Source organism: Aspergillus sydowii (genome assembly GCF_001890705.1).
Source record: "Aspergillus sydowii CBS 593.65 unplaced genomic scaffold ASPSYscaffold_3, whole genome shotgun sequence".
NCBI lineage: Eukaryota > Fungi > Ascomycota > Eurotiomycetes > Eurotiales > Aspergillaceae > Aspergillus > Aspergillus sydowii.
In genome coordinates this window covers 1,098,011-1,117,350 of record NW_024467861.1, presented here as the reverse complement: position 1 = coordinate 1,117,350, position 19,340 = coordinate 1,098,011, and the positions used below count along the sequence as shown (strand labels likewise).

At 50.3% G+C, this 19,340-nt stretch overlaps 9 protein-coding genes across 9 annotated transcripts in view; 4 read left to right on the top strand and 5 right to left on the bottom strand.

Moving 5' to 3' along the window:
• The window catches only part of cspA (putative cell surface protein), a 2,213-nt gene extending 1,148 nt beyond the window's left edge, over nucleotides 1-1,065 (bottom strand). The window contains exons 1-2 of the mRNA XM_040850829.1: nucleotides 767-1,065; nucleotides 1-710 (exon numbers count right to left, since the gene is read on the bottom strand). The exon at nucleotides 1-710 is cut by the window's left edge and continues 1,148 nt beyond it. Coding sequence (XP_040704528.1) covers nucleotides 1-710; nucleotides 767-844 — 788 coding nt within the window. The 5' untranslated portion in view covers nucleotides 845-1,065. The remainder of the gene's footprint in view (nucleotides 711-766) is intronic.
• A 1,459-nt stretch (nucleotides 1,066-2,524) lies between these two features.
• Nucleotides 2,525-4,422, top strand: ASPSYDRAFT_757603 (DNA primase subunit PRI1). The gene is made up of 2 exons (XM_040850826.1): nucleotides 2,525-2,953; nucleotides 3,011-4,422. The coding sequence occupies exons 1-2, from the start codon at nucleotides 2,796-2,798 to the stop codon at nucleotides 4,140-4,142; spliced, it is 1,290 nt and encodes a 429-aa protein (XP_040704527.1). The 5' UTR covers nucleotides 2,525-2,795; the 3' UTR covers nucleotides 4,143-4,422.
• A 202-nt stretch (nucleotides 4,423-4,624) lies between these two features.
• ASPSYDRAFT_87297 (MAM33 family protein) lies at nucleotides 4,625-5,904 on the bottom strand (the record flags this gene model as incomplete). The annotated part of the gene is made up of 5 exons (XM_040851812.1): nucleotides 4,625-4,650; nucleotides 4,706-5,217; nucleotides 5,307-5,365; nucleotides 5,426-5,547; nucleotides 5,712-5,904. The coding sequence occupies 5 exons, from the start codon at nucleotides 5,902-5,904 to the stop codon at nucleotides 4,625-4,627; spliced, it is 912 nt and encodes a 303-aa protein (XP_040704526.1).
• A 791-nt stretch (nucleotides 5,905-6,695) lies between these two features.
• ASPSYDRAFT_146567 (translation machinery-associated protein 16) lies at nucleotides 6,696-7,358 on the bottom strand (the record flags this gene model as incomplete). The annotated part of the gene is made up of 3 exons (XM_040841635.1): nucleotides 6,696-6,978; nucleotides 7,048-7,132; nucleotides 7,190-7,358. The coding sequence occupies 3 exons, from the start codon at nucleotides 7,356-7,358 to the stop codon at nucleotides 6,696-6,698; spliced, it is 537 nt and encodes a 178-aa protein (XP_040704525.1).
• A 443-nt stretch (nucleotides 7,359-7,801) lies between these two features.
• Nucleotides 7,802-10,155, top strand: ASPSYDRAFT_87296 (putative exonuclease; the record flags this gene model as incomplete). Its single annotated transcript, XM_040851811.1, has 3 exons — nucleotides 7,802-7,814; nucleotides 7,863-8,010; nucleotides 8,067-10,155. 3 exons carry the CDS (start codon nucleotides 7,802-7,804, stop codon nucleotides 10,153-10,155), a joined length of 2,250 nt encoding a protein of 749 aa, XP_040704524.1.
• Nucleotides 10,156-11,201: 1,046 nt separating this feature from the next.
• Nucleotides 11,202-12,189, top strand: ASPSYDRAFT_146880 (Fig1 domain-containing protein; the record flags this gene model as incomplete). The annotated part of the gene is made up of 4 exons (XM_040841659.1): nucleotides 11,202-11,229; nucleotides 11,295-11,363; nucleotides 11,424-11,751; nucleotides 11,808-12,189. The coding sequence occupies 4 exons, from the start codon at nucleotides 11,202-11,204 to the stop codon at nucleotides 12,187-12,189; spliced, it is 807 nt and encodes a 268-aa protein (XP_040704523.1).
• A 1,405-nt stretch (nucleotides 12,190-13,594) lies between these two features.
• Nucleotides 13,595-15,922, bottom strand: ASPSYDRAFT_42482 (rRNA 2'-O-methyltransferase fibrillarin-like protein). The gene is made up of 5 exons (XM_040846464.1): nucleotides 15,604-15,922; nucleotides 15,485-15,532; nucleotides 15,243-15,424; nucleotides 14,925-15,193; nucleotides 13,595-14,863 (listed from the first exon to the last, which is right to left on the bottom strand). The coding sequence occupies exons 1-5, from the start codon at nucleotides 15,704-15,706 to the stop codon at nucleotides 13,783-13,785; spliced, it is 1,683 nt and encodes a 560-aa protein (XP_040704522.1). The 5' UTR covers nucleotides 15,707-15,922; the 3' UTR covers nucleotides 13,595-13,782.
• A 108-nt stretch (nucleotides 15,923-16,030) lies between these two features.
• ASPSYDRAFT_147032 (RING finger domain protein) lies at nucleotides 16,031-17,148 on the top strand (the record flags this gene model as incomplete). Its single annotated transcript, XM_040841676.1, has 2 exons — nucleotides 16,031-16,241; nucleotides 16,298-17,148. The coding sequence occupies 2 exons, from the start codon at nucleotides 16,031-16,033 to the stop codon at nucleotides 17,146-17,148; spliced, it is 1,062 nt and encodes a 353-aa protein (XP_040704521.1).
• A 164-nt stretch (nucleotides 17,149-17,312) lies between these two features.
• Nucleotides 17,313-19,179, bottom strand: sld2 (the record flags this gene model as incomplete). Its single annotated transcript, XM_040844620.1, has 2 exons — nucleotides 17,313-18,967; nucleotides 19,038-19,179. 2 exons carry the CDS (start codon nucleotides 19,177-19,179, stop codon nucleotides 17,313-17,315), a joined length of 1,797 nt encoding a protein of 598 aa, XP_040704520.1.
• Nucleotides 19,180-19,340: the final 161 nt, after the last annotated feature.

The window sequence follows — 19,340 nt, the reverse complement described above, 5'->3', positions numbered from 1 at the left end:
CCAGGTTGGCCAGGAACGCCGGGAGTACCAGGCTGGGCGGGGACACCAGGAGTACCAGGTTGGCCAGGAACGCCGGGAGTACCAGGCTGGGCTGGGATGCCAGGAGTACCAGGCTGGCCAGGAACGCCGGGAGTACCAGGCTGGGCGGGAACACCAGGAGTGCCAGGTTGGCCGGGAACACCCGGGGTGCCAGGCTGACTCGGGACAGGGACAGGGACAACAGGCACAGGCTGGGTAGTAGGTGGGATAACTGGAGGCGCAGTGCTGTTCTGGAAAGGAGGGATAACAGTGCTGTTGCTGACAGGCGGACGAGGGCTACCAGTCGGGATGGGCTGGCCAGTTGGGATGGGCCTGCCAGTCGGGATAGGCTGGCCAGTTGGAACGGGCTTGCCAGTCGGGATAGGCTGGCCAGTCGGGATAGGCTGGCCAGTCGGGATAGGCTTGCCAGTGGGAACAGGACCGCCTGTCACAGTAGGAAGAGTAGGCTTTCCGCCAGTTGGCGCTGTTGGGTGGCCAGTAGGTGGCTGAGTCTCCTCCTCGCAGAAAGTTGAGGTGACAGTAATCGTATTGGTCAAAGTGATCGGGATTGTCAGAGTCTTCGTCCCAGAAGTCACCACAGAAGAGGTAACGGGGCACTCGGTAGTCGTGAAGGTGGTGGTCTTGGTCACCTGGGTGGGAACAGTAACAGTGGTACCACCGGTGCCAGTGCTCTAACAGGTCTTAGTTCAGACATTTAAGCAAGGTAATGACAAGACTCTTTGCTTACCGTGGGCTGCTTATGGTGGGCGAGGCCGGCCAACGCCGGGCCGGATAGAGCCAGAAGACCAGTAACCTTCTTAACCATCTCGAAGGATGCCTAGGCACAAAAGGACTAGTAAAAAGATTAAGACGTGTCAAACACAAAGTTGAGTGAAACGAGTGAGATAAAAGCGAATGGACTTGTGCTTGACACAATCTAGCGTGGATGGAAAAAGGAATGCTGAGAGGGCGAAAAGATCAGAGTTTATATCCCTCCGACTGCAAGGACGCTTACCGCTTGCAACCATGAACCGTCAACTAGTCGTGATGAGACAAGATACCACAGTAGTATTCATGGCTCAGGGAAAGGAACATAGTCCTCCTGGGCAATAACGAAGGTTGGTTGGTTGTGAAAATCCAACACAGTTCCTGTACCATGGGTTGCAAAGGGACAGCTCCATCGGGAAGGAAACGCAAAGGCAATTTTTAGAAGCTTCAATATGCTACTCCAAGAGGTGAGTGACATCTCATGGTTCCATTAAACTTCCATTAGAAAGGCGGGCTCCACAAGATCCACCTGGACATAAGATGTGCACCACTGGGTGAGGACTTGAACGAATTGGCCAATGATGGTGGCGTCATGGAACTAGATGAAGTCCCTGAAGGATGATAATCCCGACCATTCATGCAGACGAGGCATGGCCCTGTGAGTGCAAATTGGTTCCTGGAGCTTATTGCCATATTGGCCAAGATGCAGAAGTTTGCTATGAGCGGTAAAACTGCCGCATGGGCCACCCGGCCGGCGGAAAACCCCTAGTCGAACATAGTCTGCAGATTGTTAACGCTGCACATTAAAGCATGTCATTGTTGGGTTTGGGATCGTTCTATCGGGCATATTGCAAATCTTCCTCTCCCGCTGAGGAATGTGGAACCAGCCAAAGGCGATCATCTACTGGTATCACGTCAACGAGAACCGCGCTCGAGGGTACAGAAGGATAAGCAATCAACCCAAAGCGGTCAAGAGGCAAGGCAATTGTTCGGACTGGCCCTGTGAGAAGATATCGGTTGGCTTCAATGAGCAAATGGGATGTGGCTAACATCTGCGGATAGTTCTAATCCCCGAATACGTCGATTCCCAGAGCAGTAACGAAGAGAAATCAAGGAAATCGAAGCTCAGGGCATACAGTGATGACTTCACGGTGGGGAATAGCATGCTGCGACAGCCGATGGTACGCAGCAAAAAGCCTATATGCGACCCTGAATCATGGAACTGGCGGTAGCTTCGGTCAAAACGAGCCCAGTGGTGGGTTAGTTCGTAGGGCTAAGGAAATTAGAGGTAAGTGTAGGTGTCATTCAACAGGTGGGAGAAATTTTCCACTAGGATCGAGTTTCCGCAAGCGGCGACTGAGGGCCGACATGCCCCTGCAGGGCCCGAAAGGAACCAGGTGTTGGGTAGGATCGCAAGACCTTGGACGTCGGATTGACGTGCCGTATCTGGACGGGAAGAGACCTTGAGGTTCTTGCCGTTTGCGGCCATTATTGGCTGACAGAGAGTGTTCTATCACGTGATATCATGTGAGATACTATCTTATCTTGAACTTGATTTAGGGCTTAGGGTAAAAATCGAGGAGCGCGCCCGGCGCGTCCGCGATCGAGTCGCGTAGCCGCGTTAATGGCTATAGCAGGGTGATAGCAGGAGACAACTTGACAACCACCAATTCGCCACGATGCCTCACTCAGTCACTTCAGAAGGGTCAAATGCCTGCAATAAGGACGACGAAGTCCTTCCAGATGCGCCTCCAGCTGCAGAATCTCCCAACCCTGGCAAGAACAGCGGTGATGGCACGGAAAAGGCGACAAACGGTGTGAAGCTGGAAGATCTTTTTGACGATGAAGATGACGATGACAACGAGTTTCCAGCCTCCAGTGCACCTGCTGAAACCAAAACCGAGCCGACGGAGTAAGATATATTAGGTATTTTCTCGAAAAGGACCATACTAAGTTTTATCAACTGTAGTGCACCAGGGTCAGCGCCTGGCCAAGTGGATACGGAAACCATGTTAGCATTTTACCAGCGCCTATTCCCATTTCGATATCTATTTCAATGGCTCAACCACGGAGTTGTGCCCTCCCCTGACTTCGGGAACCGAGAGTTCGCGTTAACGCTGCAAAACGATGCTTATCTGCGGTATCAATCATATCCGACTGCGGATCTGTGAGTTCACCCGCAAGCGGACATAGTAGCCATTTCATCTAACACGTCTTTACATAGGTTCCGCAAGGATATCCTAAAGATGAATCCTTCTCGTTTTGAAATCGGGCCCGTCTATAATAGGAACCCACGAGATCGAAAGACTCTAGGCGGCGGCCAACTGAAGCCTCTTGCCAAAGAATTAGTCTTCGATATTGATTTAACAGATTACGACGACATCCGTACCTGCTGCACAAAGGCCAATATATGTGAAAAATGCTGGGCCTTTGTGACAATGTCTATCAAAGTTGTAGACACTGCGCTACGAGAAGACTTCGGTTTCCAACATATACTATGGGTATACTCGGGACGTCGTGGTGCTCACGCCTGGGTCTGCGATCCTCGCGCACGAAACCTTCCAGACGACCGACGAAGGGGAATCGCAGGCTATCTGGATTTGATCAGAGGTGGCACGAACAGCGGCAAACGCGTCAACCTCAAACGGCCACTCCACCCGCACATGAACCGCAGTCTCGAGATCCTAAAACCATACTTTGCGCAAACCACGCTAGTGGACCAAGACACGTTCGCCAGCACAGAGCAAGCGCAGCGCCTACTTTCACTCCTCCCGGATAAGGGCCTCAACGAGTCCCTGCGCAGGAAATGGGATTCGGCCCCTGATCGCTCAAGCACAAGCAAATGGGCCGACATCGATGCCCTCGCGAAGACGGGGAAGAGTTCAACCTTAAATACCACGGCACTGCGCGATGCCAAGCAAGACATCGTCCTCGAGTATACATACCCACGCCTCGATTCCGAAGTCAGCAAAAAGATGATTCACTTGCTGAAGAGCCCCTTCGTGGTTCATCCGGGCACCGGTCGTGTCTGTGTCCCCATCGACATTCGCAGCGTAGAGGAGTTTGACCCTCTCTCTGTACCCACCGTCGCAGAACTGCTGTCAGAAATCGACTGCTGGAATGCGGAAAATCCCAGCAATGGTGCCACAGAAGGCCCGGAGGGCGACGGGAGCGCTCTCAATGATTCCGATGCTAGAGGCGCCCGCAAGCTTCAGGACTACGAGAAAACAAGCCTAAAGCCGTACATTGACTACTTCCGTTCGTTCATTGCAGGGCTTAACAAGGAGGAGCGCCATGGCAAGCGGGAGCGCAACGAAGACGCCCCTGAGGTTAAATCAGAGAGTATGGAATTCTAAGTCTTATCAGCGCATGGCCTCTGAGCTTGCATATAACACGCTGGCTATTTCTTGAGTATTTTTGAGCGGGTTTTGATTCGGTTTTGTTTTTGACTTGGAGAATGGCGTCTTGAGTTATGTTTTTCTAAATTTATCTGAATGACCTCCGTTTATGCTCATGACGACGCCACAATTTTCTAAAACGGGCCCGAATGCCCTCGGTTTGCTTCGAGTATTGATGTTCCCACTTCTGACGATAGGGCTTTTTGCCATGCAAGGAAGCAAGTCAACAATCAATGGCGTAATTTACAATAAAATCCTTAATTCATTTATATATTAATACATGTGCATCCTGCCCACTTTCAGGAAGTCGCCCCACTCCCCCCAAAATCGCAGCTCGGGATATTGTAACAGATGAGGGATTCAAGTTGAAACACTTTCCTCCGATGATGATAATTGAGTTGAGAGAGATTCGATGAAGATAACGGCACATATTTGTGCGCTTAAGCAGAAATGAAGTTACGGACGTCTGAAGACGTGGTTAGATATCAAAGATTCTCAACAAAAAGGGGGATATAACTTACTCTCGAGCCAGCGGACGTATTCCTTCTGCTCTTTGACCTGGATGTAGTCGGGAATCATGTTGGCAAGCTCGGCGTTGATACCGCGCTCCTCAAGGTAGCGCTCAAGGTAGGTCTGCAGATCCTCGTCCAGGTTCTCGAAAGGAGGGCCGGCATAAAGACTCTGTCTAGCCCAGTCCTTTTCCGCGGTGACAGCGTGGGCCAAGTCGGGCTTGGAGAAGAACGAGACTTCCTCAACCTGGAACAAGCCGTCCTGAGCAAGGGTCTGGATAAGAAGGGCACCGTTTCCGGGCTTTTCGATGGTGACGTTTACGCGGGCAGGGAAGCTAGGTTCCAGGTCCTGCTCCTCACGGTCGGCAGGGGCGATACTGTCCTCAGGGTGTTGAGCGAAGTTTCCGCTGGCACCCTGGTTCGCGGGCTGGTGGCCTTCGAAATCCATTCCATCGGTAAGGCCGTCCAAGTCATCGTGTTCGCTCAAGTTCTGAAGGTCCGCAACGGTGAACGTAAGGCGGATCCTGGGGAAAAGCGGCATGTTAGAATGTAAACGAAAAACAAGCGCTGCGGGCCAATGATTTAGATGTGTAACGATGTAAAGGTCTCATACTCTTCATTGTTGAACTTCTTCGTTAGAACAACCTCCTGTTCTCCAGGGACATCTTTGACCTATGGGATGGCGTTAGATCCAGTACAGACTAATAAGTGCGCATTTCTTTTCACACATACCTCCCAAGAGTTGTTCTGAAGAACATATTGGATGTTCTGGACGGAAGATTCCAAGTCCTCGAGACCCGAGGACTTCTCGTGCTTCAATTCATCCTCAAGTTTAGCAGAAAGCTCAGCATCACCTATTCAAGGGAGTAAAAGATGATTCAATCAGCATTATTCGCTTAGGGAGAACTCAGAGTCTGGATTCTCCATAGCTCGAGGCCAATGCACATCGAGATAAGTAAAATTCTCCCGGCGCAGACCCAATCCTCTCAGTTCCCCCTGCTTTGCAGTTTATGCTTACCTTCGGCTTGTCTAAACACTCTACATGTCGAGAATGCGGCTTGTGAGGGTCTGATGCCTTGCTTCAGGGACGGCTGGATAAAGCTAGTCTTGGGGAGGTTCGCAACTGGGCGGAGGGCAAATCGGGAGGAGGAAGCGATTGATCGCGAGAAAGTGCGAGGCACTGTGCGGGCGAGAGTGCGCATGGAGAGCATTTTTAATAGAAGTTGTCGAAAAGATGAGATGGAAAGGAGACTGTAATGGTATGAAGAACGATGGGTCGATGAGAAACGCAAAAGATTTGGGACGGATGATGTTAACATTTCCCAATGAGGATAGGCGGTGCCAAGACCCGCGGAGCTCACTCTTAGTCGACCGTCCGTGGTTTGCCATCCATGGAACTCGACCGAGCTCAGCTCCCAACCTCCATGAACTCCTCTGAAGTTAACAATGCCTTGCACATCATGTATGATTATTCCTGTAGGGCCCTCTGTCGGTGACGATCGGTGAAAGTATTAGCAATCTGCAACTGATCTTGCTGTCCTCCCGTTCTGTTACAAGAATATATGTTTTACCTTTGGGTGGTTTAACCAAATCAACCCAATTAAGGGAGTTGGGATGGGTAAATTACTTTGTTTGCCATTAAGCATAACTCCATGTAACTATGACGAGTATTGATAAATTGGGTCTCTGACTGCCGGGGCCACCCCATCTGGCTTATCTCTTAAAGTCATTTTCTGAACTATACGCGATTACCACATGTGTATAGCCAGTGTTGGATAAATAATACCCGCGCTGTCTTCGGGGTAAGAAGAGATAGCAGAACGAGGTCCCTTTAGTGTGTTTTAGGCTTCTTTGAGCCACCTAGATGGCGCTCCCAGTGGGAATTGAGTTGTATATAGTAAAAAATATATATTGTCGTAACACCGTTATAGCATAAATGGCTTGAGTCTCAAGTGATCTGCAGTAAAAGTGACATAAAAGGAAAAAAATTGAGCGTCCTGTATCATGATAGGCCCTTGGGTGGAAATGTTGAAGCTTGCTTCTCCCCATCTTTTGTTAGACGGATGAACTTCATGGTGCTAAGCCCAGACCAATTTTTATTCCACTTGGAAAGGGCTAGTACGACGCCTTCCTCTGTCAGATCAGGCATCCAGAACCCCGTTTTGAACTCTTTATCCTCGACTTCCGTTCGTTGCACAAGCGCTTCTTCTCTCTTGCTCGGCGGGCGACCTTTTCTCCGCTCGTTTTTTTCTTGTTCGATTTCAGGCACGCTGCGGTTTATAAACCTGTCAAGAAAAATGAAAGTTAGTGTGCGCTCAAATTGTAAAAATAAAATTGCGCCAGCGTGAGCGAACCTCGTGACTAAATCGGACAAGTCTTTATCAGAGAATGGTGTGGCTCCCTCTGGGATTGCCTCTTGAAAAAAGGTAATGCGATCCACTATGTTTGAAGGATTAATTGATGACTCAAGATAAATAAAGCCAGGAGTACAATTACCGTAAGACTGCCTTCCCCTAGTCATGCTTGCTGAAACTCGCGCAACACGATCGTCTCTTGCGCCAGCCCTCCGCAGTAGCTTTGCATCTCTGCTGTTCTCGTGCATAGCCTCAAGTGCTCCTTTCTTTTTGGAAATATGTTTTTGGACTTTGTGCATAGATTTCGGCATTATGGGTGTATTGTGAGAATATTGAAATTCTCTCGCCAATTTTCGATAAGATTTGTGTCTTCGAATTTCCCCTCACACTGTCGACTTTTCGGGGAATTTTCTTTTTTTTACCGGCAGAATAATAAGGCGGTGGCAATTGGTGGGACAGAGAGCTGCCACGAGGCAGCCAATCAGAGCCTTGGGATACCATCGCGTGCCTTGCGCGTTTTGGGGAGCTACGAGACAGACAGTCGGTGTCAAGCATTCCATTCTTGTTGTCGGGGGCTGATACTCGCCTGATGATCCCCTGGGTGGCTGCTTCGTCCCATCTCGCGACTGACAAGACGTGAATTTCATGTCGTTCGCCCATCTTCGCTCTGTTCCACTCATCGAGTATCCTACTGATGCCTCCCTTGGTTCTGTAAACAACACGAGGCGTATCTCGTTCTTGCAGGGTGTCCACGATGGGAATTAAAGGTGAAAAATAACGATTGCCATGTACTACTTCTACTGACTTCTCTAAAGGACTCCATGGCCTTCTCAAGTCGATCCAGAAGCCATGCCACCTGAAGAAGTTTAGCGGACAGACACTTGGGGTGGATGCATATGGGTGGCTACATCGCGGGACGGTTGCCTGCGCCGTTGATCTAGTCTTGGATCGACCGACGGCGAAGTACGTGGTTTGGCCGGGAGTGTATCTGTTTATTTTCCTATACTGACATGAACTAGGCACATTGATTTCGTCCTGGGCCGGATTCGTATGCTTCTGTATTTCGGCGTAACACCGTACCTAGTTTTTGATGGTGACGACCTACCGAGCAAGTCCGGTACTGAGCTGGATAGACATCAGAGGCGCAAAGAGAGCAAAGAGCTAGGATTGGAACTCCTTCGCAAAGGACGAACTGCGGAGGCGTACCAAGAATTCCAAAAGGCCGTGGATGTGACACCACTGATGGCGCGTCATTTGATCGAGGAATTGAAGAAAATGAATATTCAATATGTGGTCGCTCCATATGAGGCCGATGCGCAACTTGTATACCTGGAACAGAACGGCTTTATTGACGGCATCATATCCGAAGACTCCGACTTGCTTGTATTCGGTGCTAAAAGACTGCTGTCCAAACTTGACCAACATGGAGACCTCATCGAGATCAACCGGGCCGATTTCACTGCGTGCCGGGAAGTAAGTTTTGTTGGCTGGACGGACGCCGACTTTAGGCGTATGTGCATTTTGAGTGGTTGCGACTATTTGCCTAACATAGGTCGTGTCGGGCTGAAGACTGCATACCGAAGCATTCGGAAATACAGAAACGTGGAGAAGGTACTTCGGATGCTCCAGCTCGAGGGCCAGTACCACGTTCCGGCAGGCTACATTCAAAGTTTCAAACAGGCTGAATTGACTTTTCTCTATCAGCGAGTTTTTTGCCCTAGAGATGGCAAGCTAGTTACCTTGACACACCCGGAAAGTGACGTTAAATTGGATGAACTTTCGTTCATAGGTGGTGATATGGACCCCGAAATCGCAGTTGGGGTTGCACATGGCGATCTGGACCCGACCTCTAAAGAACCACTTGTGGTGAAGCCGCTGAACGTGAGCAAAGCGGAACCCAAGAAATCGGTTCCTTCGTTGAACCGACGGCAGACTATAAGTTCGTTCTCCGAACTCAAACCATCAAAGCCTATAAACTCCTTTTTCACCCCGAAACGTGTCCCACTTGCCGAGCTGGATCCAAACAGTCTCACGCCGTCACCAAGTCAGCAGCGACTGCTTCAACGCCATGCAAATACATCGTGGGAACCCTCCCCTGCTCCGCGTCCACCATCTGGTGTTAGGTCAGCTCCCGCGAATGGCGCGTCTAACCGACTTCCGAGTCCACTCGTAAGAAGTGCGGAGCGTTCGTCATTTTTAGCGCGCGCTTCAAATTTGTCAAACATGCAGCCTACTAAACGCCAAAGGCTCTGCTCTGAGACAGATGAAGCCAGCCCGATTACTACACCAGAGTGCCGCAGCCGCTTTTTCGCGGCTGGTTCAAATCAGGGTACACCCAGCGGGGGCCAAAAGTTCAACCGAAATAAGAAAGTGCGCAAGTCTACGTTAGATGTTTTTTCGGATGATATGGCCGAAGATATCATGTCACAGATTCCCGATCCAAATCAAGCAGATAATAAATCGGAGGAAACGATTCCAGCAGCGATTGATTCTGGTGGAAACGGTAGTCCTGAGGACACAATGGCCGAGAAAGATCTCGCAAATGGAGCGGGGGCTAACGTTGACGGTTTGCACCCAGATCTTGCGGGATCGTCTCCTAACTCTAGCCATGAACGCATGGCGCCGGTTAAAACAGTAACGCCCGATTCAGAACCCGATGTCTTTCACCAGGTGCTTGACTACCATGTCAATCGCCAAAACTCGGAAATCCTCTCGAAATATCCCTCCAAAGCTGGTATCAATGCAGTCGGACCAGGGCCAAGAGTGGCAAAAGAAGTGGATATTGAAAGCACCGGGGCTCCCAGTCCCCCCAGGCAACGATTAACAGCACTGCAACGATTGGGACAGAACGCTTTGGCTAGATCGCGGTCTTTGAATAGCATGCCAACGTCTCCTTTGATGTGGAGGGTCCCCACTCGGTTCGATAACAGCTCTAACGCAAGTCTTGGTGATACTAAATCCGAGACTAGTCTTCGTTCTGGTCCAGGCAGCGAGGACCTCATAGTTCCCGATAGCGAGGAGGAAGAGGACGGCACCGGCGACGACACGGCTGGCCAATCCCGGGTGACAACTTTGGATCTCAAGCGATTCTCTTTTACAGCAAAATAGATTGTACTCTATTGGCTTATCGTAGCACCTTGGCCATGAGTGGTGCATTATTGGAGTTTGGATGAGTTATCGGTTGGTAAACGGAAGCCGGTGTTCAGGCGGTTGCTTGTCTTTTGGCGCTGTATTGAGTTAATATTCTATGTTTTGGCATTGGCATTAGGAATACAGAAAAAGCCTCATCGATACTGTATGCTTCTGGTGCAGTCCATAGTGCAGAGATGGGTCTATGACTCCGTGGAGTCACTGGAGCGACACATGATGGACTAAATTCAAGGTTGAGTTCATCTAATTATGGAACTCGTGGGCCCGGGGATGTCCCTCGTGCTAACCCGATCTGGAGTCGTTCGATCTGCCGGAAAGGCCCGGGAATGGCAGGCGGTGTGGACGGTTACCGGGGAACCGACGGCCGTAAACAAAGGGCGTTGGCCCAGCCTCTCCATTTAGTGCGGAGGACCCAGTTGTATACCGTCAGATGTCCAGCCACCCGCTATCTCTGCTGGTGACGCTCTCCCGTTTCGCAAAATTTGGTGGCAGGAAAAGAATTGGTGCCTTTGGGCTGCACTTGTGAATTTGTCCAGCTACGATCTCTCGCTTTCCCTCTCCCTCTCCATCTTTCCCCCTCTCACTATACCAGTCTTCAAGTGCCCGTCTAGGCCATTGTCATTCCAACTGAGACTTTTGGCGACGGTGCTTTGGCTTCATTATCTCTGACGCTTGTGTATAACTCAGGTCATCTCGTACATTCCTTCGATCTAACATCGCCATTCTTCTCATCTCGATTGCCCACGCCGCATTCCTCACGAATATTGCTACATTCCTTTTGGTGGACCTCTGTTGTGGTTGGTCTGGGGATTAGCACTCAGTTTCCGACGATCGAGCTTGACGAGTGCGACAATTGTTTCCTCCGGTTGTACGGGAGTGGGCGTTGCTGTTAGGAAAGGCGTGCAGGACTAAAGACACTCCTTCTCGGGGCCCCGAGAAGTGAGTTTTTGCGAGTGAGGACATTAAGGGCAAGAGAATCCAGCAACGAGCTGTTGAAATCCAAGATGCCGCGATTTGCAGCCGGCTTTGCCCGTATGTATCCCATCCTCAAGACCATTCTATATCGACTTGAGTTATAACTAACAGTTGGAATGTAGGGTTCATTCCGATGATCGGATACCACCACGTGTTGATGCTTATCATCGCTGTTGTCATTATTCTTCTGTGTGAGTGATTTTTCACTTTTCTTTCTGAGTGTTTGGGATGTGGCTAACATGATTCATCAGCATTGTTATTGGCGGGATGTTCGTCATCATCGCCTCAAATACCTACCATCTTCCTCATCTCAATGTACTATGAGCATTACGACCCGGTTTTTGATCTTGCTCAGGTCCAACCAAAGACCGTATCAGCCGTGGCCAACATCGTGCAAGGGGCTCAGCTGGAAGTTCGAGTGGGATATTTCGGAATTTGTGTCCAACCTGACGGTGGATCCTACATCTGCAATAACAATGCGACCGCACTAGCAGAAATTCTTACAATAGACCAAGATCCGCTAAACCTCGTCTGGGTTGCATCAACGTTCAAGGATGCCGTTGTCTTTCCATACCTGATGTGAGTCTACACCCTTTAGCTCCAGATATGGCGTCCATTTGACTAATAATCTCTAGCATCATTGCTGTCATTCTCGCTTTCTTCTGCTTCATCGTTCTCGCGACTTTCCCCGGATGGCACGAGGAAACTGACCCTAGCGGGTCTGAAGTTGAAGTGAAACCATTCCCTTCTCGCCCTGTGTCACAGGTCGCCCTGGCCTTGATATTCGTTGCGGCCGTCTTCGTGCTAGTGTCCGTGCTATGGCAGCATACGGCATCTGTCGGTGCAAGTACAATAGCTCAAGATCTCGGAAACGGAAGCGTTAAAAGCGGTGTCGGGACCTCAGCAATGGTCCTGGGTTGGTTTGGATTCGCTCTGATGGTGATTGTGACGATAGGATTGCTAGTCATGATCCTAAACCTGCGACTATTAAGGCAGTTGACCGATGACGAGCCTTGAAGCGCAACGTTCATTTCCCTTTAGTTTCTTTCTTTTCACCTCTCGACTCGATGCACAAACAATATCTCGATTCCCTCTCGATTCCCACGACACCAACATGACTACTACGAACGCCATATGAATAATACCACGTGAACCCGCTACACTTATGAAAGCGGTCGGATTAGATGTAGCCCAAGAACAGTCTAGGGCATTCCACCTACAACCCGACCTCAATATTTATCACCAAACTTCGACATATGCTTGATTTCTGTTATTTCGCTCATCGCCAAATCGCACATGTATATTCCCCCGCGATTTATGCTCTTCGATTGCATTTTTCTGTGATGTATAAAGAGTTTTCTTCGAGAGTTGCTTTTTGTTCTTTTCAATTTGTAACGACAGCCAGGATATGGGTACTAGGATGGGATTCTTTTTATGGATGGATGGTTAGGATATACGGAATTGACGCGCAATATGGATACGTCAATGGAATGAATAAATCTCATGAAACTCATGCAACTAATAAATGCTGATGCTTCTGCGTAATACTTTGTATAGGTGGTTCTGCAATATTATTCAAAGCCACAAGTGATTGGAAATTGTTCTTCAATCATTTTTTCCTAGAAACGCACACCCACACACATATGTTGCAATTCTGGAAAGGCACAGAAACTTGAGGAGAAAGGTGTGAACATTGTATGACTACAGACCCACCTACTTAATTAACGTAAAGCTTTTTTTTTCTTTTGAGCAGGGTAAATACCTTAATTGAGAAGGAGCGACTCTGCCAAGGGCGCCGCTTTTGCCTCACAGACAGCATACCGATAGGAAGGTACGCCCGGCGAGGATAGTTACGTTCGTGGATTGCACTTCCGTTTTTCAAGAGAGATACGCACCGTGACTAAAGGAAAGGGCAACGCCGTCAACGCGATCGTTCTTGCCTCGGCGTACTAATGATTAGGAAGGTACGGCCCATGAAGTAGGAAGGAGCAACCCACCGGCATCATTGCTCCTGCCTGATTCTTCCGACAAACATCATAACAATAGGAAGGTGCGATCGTCTTCTCAGAGGGAGGGACGAGATTAGGTCGTCGTACTTGAGACGATATGATGGGATACCCGAGGGACTCGCACTGCCCTAAATCCTGGATCGTGACTTGTATGGGTTGTGCTGGTGCCAGATCTCTTGAATCCTGCCGGGCTCTGTCAGTATGCTCTTTGATGGACATATGATCATGGAAGCTCCTTCGTTGACGCTATTTCCGAATATGACTGGTACGAGCGAGGCGTCTGCGTTTTCTTTGGACGAACTTGATGGTCGAACATCCTGTATATACTGGATGGAAGTAAATAAAGGGCCACCTACAGCAGGGCAAAACTTCATGACGCTCTATTTTTCATTTAAACCCTCTCACTAGCAAAAGGCCGCTTTATGCGATATTGATTTGACTCGAAAAGAAAATCGACTTAAAAAGCCCCAGCACCAGTGCACTCCATGCCAAACGTACGCCCATGAAGAAAAAGAGAAACTGAAAATTGTTCTTATACCACGTTTTAACGCCCCCTGGACGTTTTAAGACACACAAGGCTGGAAATGGAAAAATTGTGAAGCTAATAGTCCATGATCGGAGCTCCTCCGGTACTTGCCCGTGGCTTCTCGTCATAGCTGCCGCCGCCACCTTCATGCGCAGACTGATCATCCAGAGACCTATAGTTCGGATGACCTGCTTCACGACCACGGCCTCTTCCGCGGCCACCTCCACGATGTGGATTGTACCCTCTACCTCGCGCACCAGCACCACGGCCACGGCCGCGATAACCTCCGCGACGAGGCCCGTCATCGTGCGCATGACGGTTGTTCCCGCCGTGGCGAGACGGATAATGATGATGACGACCCTGTGGCCCTTCCGCGCTACTCTGCCCAGGGTAGAGAATATCATCTTCCCGCTCTTGCTGGTGACGCCTCTTGCCAGTCTTGTTCATAAACTGACTTTCATAGTCGCCTTGACCATCCTCCTCGATGCGTAAGACAACTTTCTCGCCCACGACGCTCTCGACGGTAAGAGCTTTATCATTGGGCACAGGTTGCCAATTGTGAATTTTTGAAGCATCAATAGGACGAGCTCCTTTGCGTATAGCTAGAACCACAAAAGGGACTTTGTTCTCTGTGTGATATCTTTCCGTGCCCGAAACTGGTTGCAGCCGAGCGGCCCAGACTTTGTTCTCAAAGATACCAGTTCCAGTCACAGTCCAGCTCAGCTTTTTGCCGATACCCCCAACTTTGTCTAATATAGAACGACTTGCGGGTCGTGGAGTGATCAAAATACTGTTAGCCATATATTTCAGGTCATTTGAGTCTGCCAGCCCGTGTGGCAGCAGCGGGTTCAATAATTGTCTGATCAGGCGGTCGGAGTCCGAATTTGGGATAAGATAGCCTGTGAAATAGGTGGTACGCCTTATGCATAGCCGACCATAAGGTGATTTGGTCGCGTTCAGCGCCGGGTTGCGAGAAGCAACATTGTGGGAGTTAATCATACGCTGCACTTCAGCAGCTTCGACTACAGGGGACAGGTACACAGACCCTTCAGCTACTTGAATAACTTCCGCGGTGATTGCCTTTCGTGAGCCAGGACCGCTCATGACTTGCCAATTCCGGTTCAGCGACTCGAAGAAGTCGCGGAAGCCCTTGACACTGCGACAAGTCAGAATGAGAACACCCACCAATTCAGCAGCTTGTCTGCGTCAAAACTCACTGTTTCGGACGATCTTCATAGACCCGAATTTCATCTGCCTGCTCATAAGTGAGAACTATATCTGTGAGGAAGTTCTGCTTGAACTCCATCGTCGACCGAAATCGCTCGCCGTTTGGCCCAACCTCAGGCTTCAGGCATATGAGATCAAAGTGGAGATTCCTGCTCTCAACAATACGCTTGACGACCTCAGAGAAGCCGGCTTCACTCCGCCCGGTCAGGAGTACTGTGAGTGCGTCTTTCTGCTTCATGCTCAGTTCAACCAATTGTACCTATATGTAATCAGTCAACGTCCGATGGGTCCGTGTGTATAGCTCGCACAATCCGTTCGTTCCACCACCCTTTCCAGCCGCGTGCCTCTTCTTCCTCTATACCATTGCCAGTGGCAGACAATAGGTTTGGATCATGCCACCACCCTCCATTTGCAAAGCTTTCGTAGGCTTGTAGAAATCCGATACTCGGACCGTTCCATAACTGCGGATTCGGCAAAGGACTCAGGAATACTGAATAAAGATATTAACCCGACGATGTTCGAGATTCCAAGTCTCGACATCTAATCTTACATGTGTTATCGAAGTCGTATACGTGGATCGCTTTCACCTGCGGCGCTCCTGAAATGTAGACAAGCAAGGTCAGTCACTCGCCTGTGCTAGCAGCATCGAAGGACACGACAAGGTCTCACCTGGTAGCTCCCTGTTTATGATAGACCACCGCCTTAACCCGGTGATTGTCCGCGATGAAGGCTGGTAGTCCATCGCAGCGCCGTTCTGTGCTCCGCGCGCCATTGCGTCAACAACTGATTTGGCAGATCTCTTGATCATAGTCCGAGGGGCATGATATCGCTAAAGTCTAGATGTTATTTCAAAAGGTCAAATGCGATCTTTTCCCAGCTTGTGGATTAGGATTGCAGCAATGAACGTTTCTTTGTTTCTTGGGGGGAAGTTCCAGGTCAGTTCTTGCTTTTTGGGAAGCTCCGAAAAATGTTGCCGCCGCGGACAACGTGACCCGCTGGAACTGCAATTACGGCACGCTGTCAACGCTGCGTTCACTACTCAACGTCCCCTTCTGCCAGGAAAGCACCCACTCCAGGACTGCGCCACGCTCAACTAATGACAGATGATGGCGATATTCAACAGCGGATTCTACAGCGGACCCTCCAAGAGGTAGCACAGGAGCACCAGCAGGAAGATGTATCGGACCCATGCGTCATTTGTCTAGAACCCATCACAGAACCTGCTGTCGCAGTGTCCTGCAATCATGCAAACTTTGACTTTTTGTGTCTTGTGAGCTGGCTGGAACAGCGTCGCAATTGTCCTCTCTGTACGGAGCACCATGATTGTTCTCTTTCGAAGCTCGGTCCTGACCGTTTTCTCTAGGTAAGAGTGCCGTCTCCTCGGTCAAATACAATCTCGAGCATCCCGACGGCCCAAAAACCTACCAGCTCCCGGATGTCTCGCAGTCGCCGGAAAACGTAGCCTCTTCAGGGCATATCTACCCACATAGCCGACCATCCCAACGGAATCCGCGTCGCCCGCGACGCCCGCGAAGTCCCTCTCGACGAGCCCCAGATGACCCCCTCCTCCGTAGGCAACAGGTCTACCGCAACCGTCTTTACTCACTCCGCGTTGGCTCGAATCGCCTCTCGCAGTACCGCGAATTCACACCGGAGATGTTCAACAGGGATGAAGAGCTAGTTTCGCGGGCCCGCAAATGGATCCGAAGAGAACTCTTGGTCTTCGAGTTTCTTCATCCTGACAACCCAACCGACTCCTCTACTGTGACTCGACCGGGGCAACAGCGGCTTGAAAACCGCCGTGGAAACAACGCAGAATTTCTCCTCGAGTATATCATTGCTATTCTCCGTACCGTCGATATTAAAGGCAGCGCGGGGCAGGCCGAGGAGCTCCTCAGGGACTTTCTAGGACGGGACAATGCGTCTTTGTTTCTGCATGAGCTCCAGGCTTGGTTAAGAAGTCCCTTCATCAATCTGGAGGATTGGGACCGCAATGTTCAGTATCGTGATGTAGATACAAACACTCAAAGAACCCGTCATGACCCCGCGGCCTCTCATCGGACGCCTACTCCAGTTTATAGAGGCGGTGCACGGGCTTCTCGTGGCCGAGTTGGCAAGCCGCAGTACTCTCATGGACTACGGCATCAAGACAGAGCTCGGGAGTCCCTTGCCAGAAGAGTACAGCATGCGCGGAACCGTTATGTGCCGGACTGATTGGAATAATTCAAGTTCGAGCAAAGTTATGACATGTATATAGATAGATATAATATAGACTAACCATCTCGCTAAAAACTTGGTATCGATGATGATGATAAAACCTTAATGCTAATAATAATCGTTTCTCATATGAAATGCAAGGCCTTGCCCTGTTAACCTTTTCACCTCCGTCGAAACCTTCTGAACCCACGCCCTCTGCCTCCGCCTCTATTCCGAATGTTCAATGACCGATAATTTGCATGAGCCTGAGGATTGATTTTCCTCGTCGACGGCTTCTTTTCAACATTATCATTTTCCTTTCCCCTCCTCTTCTTCTCCTTCTCCTGCTGCTGTGGCTGTTTCGCCACAAGACTGCCCTTGGACTGCTCACCCGCATTCCCAATAGCCTCCTTCATTTTCTCTGAGAAACTCTTCGTCCTGCCCAGTGGTTTCGAGACGGCGTCGTAATCCGGATCGGGGTCCATGTCTGATTCCGCTTCCGCTTCGGAGAGCGAATGGAGAGAGTCCCAGTCGCCTTCTTCGAATGCTTCTGCGGTATTCTCGTCAGGTCCTTTCCTAGGGCGAAGGGAGGCGGTATCAGTCTGCGTTTCTGCTATGGCCACCAGGTCGTCATCGCTTTCCTCCGGTTCAGTATCACCACTGCCGTCTTCGCCAGCTAGAGTGGAGGAGGACTGCTTGGATCGAGGCTGACGCTGGCTCTGGCGCTGCGGTTGAGTCTGGGACTGAGGCTTTGTCGTTACCGGCTTTGGCGCAACAACCGGTTTCATGCGCACTAAACGAGTTGTGCGCTTCTGGCCCTTCTTCTTGTATGTACGACCTTGTGCAGCTGGATCCACTGGAATTTGACTATCAGCTACTTCGACGCCCGTCCCTTGCTGCTCGATCTCCATTTCGCGAAGCGCATCTAGATCGTCATCCAGCCGTTCCTCTTCCATATCGCGTAGACCCTGGACGATCTGTGAGAGGCCCTTGCCTACAAATTGTTGTGGCTTGCGGACGAGTATTGGGCTTAAACCGCCTGTGTCGGCATTAGGGTTCGACGAGTTGAAAATACCGGACGTAGAACGTCGTAGGAAAGATGGTGTCTCGAGGTTGGCGGGATCGGCATTCGTAGGAGATTGTGGGTTTGGCTGATTCGCCCTGTTGTTCCCAAACCTGCCCTTTGAAGCCTCATCCTCGACAATAGAAGAATATTTCCAAGCTGTGGGGGTCGCGAAGAGAGCCGAAAGATCGTATATCTTCCCTGACGAAGCAGGTGTTCGTTCTCCTCGCGGTGTACTTTCTTCCTCAGCCGCCTCCTCCTCTTCCGCGATTGTATCCATCGTTTTGCGCTTCTTTGAGGGCGTCTGCGCCGACATACCCTTGACGCTTGCTATCCGGGTCGCGGAAGGCGTCGCAGTGCTGCCTCCCGACTCGGAGAGGAGATCGAAGAGGCCGAGTGCTTTGCCATCTCGTTGCGGGGTCGGCCCGATGGCCGTCTTTAACGGGGATGAAGATTGCATATGCGTCGAGGGGCTGAAGAGTCTCCGGAGCACGGAGGGGGAGTCATAGGGGTCAACATTTGCGGGGTGTGCTGTTCTCGCTTTTGAGGGTGTTTGAAAGATGTCTTTTCCCTTTTTCCGCGGCGTAGATGTAGTCTGTCCGTGGCCGTGGCCATGGTCCTGGTTATGCTCCGGTCCATTAGGCGAGGAGTGCTTGCGCTTCTTCGGTCGTTCTCCGGAGTCATTATTTTTCGAGTGCGATAGTTCGTTTTCCTTCTGGCTGCCTGAGGACGATTCTTGGGCTTTTAGGCGCGAGTATTCCTTGTATTTCGCGGCTGTATGGGACACGGTTAGTCCAGGCTTACGAGCTCTAAATTGTGTGCAAAACGCCCAATAGTAGCATACCAATTTCAGGAGCCTGTTTGATATCACCTCGCCCTGCCTTTTTCCCTCCGTTGGCTGCTGAAAATTCCCTCTCCCACTCCTTCAGTTCCGCGCGCAGCGTTGCCGCGTGTGTCGCGATCTCCGAGACAGCAACCGCGGCCATTATTGCATTTCGGGGTAGCTATGCGCGAGATAATAAAGTTATTGTTAAAGCGGGGTTATTTTGCGATCTGGGAAAGCTGAGAAGCGTCCTGGTGGTCGCTATGATAGTCTTGTCTGGTTGTTAATCGCGTGGAAATCAATTAACGCGGGTGGCTAGCGTGG

Coding starts and splice junctions, on each gene's coding strand:
- ASPSYDRAFT_757603 (XM_040850826.1), top strand. CDS start 2,796: ATGTTAGCATTTTACCAGCGCCTATTCCCATTTCGATATCTATTTCAA. Junction 2,954..3,010: donor TCATATCCGACTGCGGATCT/GTGAGTTCACCC, acceptor GTCTTTACATAG/GTTCCGCAAGGATATCCTAA.
- ASPSYDRAFT_42482 (XM_040846464.1), bottom strand. CDS start 15,706: ATGGCGCGCGGAGCACAGAACGGCGCTGCGATGGACTACCAGCCTTCA. Junction 15,533..15,603: donor CATAAACAGGGAGCTACCAG/GTGAGACCTTGT, acceptor TCTACATTTCAG/GAGCGCCGCAGGTGAAAGCG. Junction 14,864..14,924: donor TATGAAGATCGTCCGAAACA/GTGAGTTTTGAC, acceptor GACTTGTCGCAG/TGTCAAGGGCTTCCGCGACT.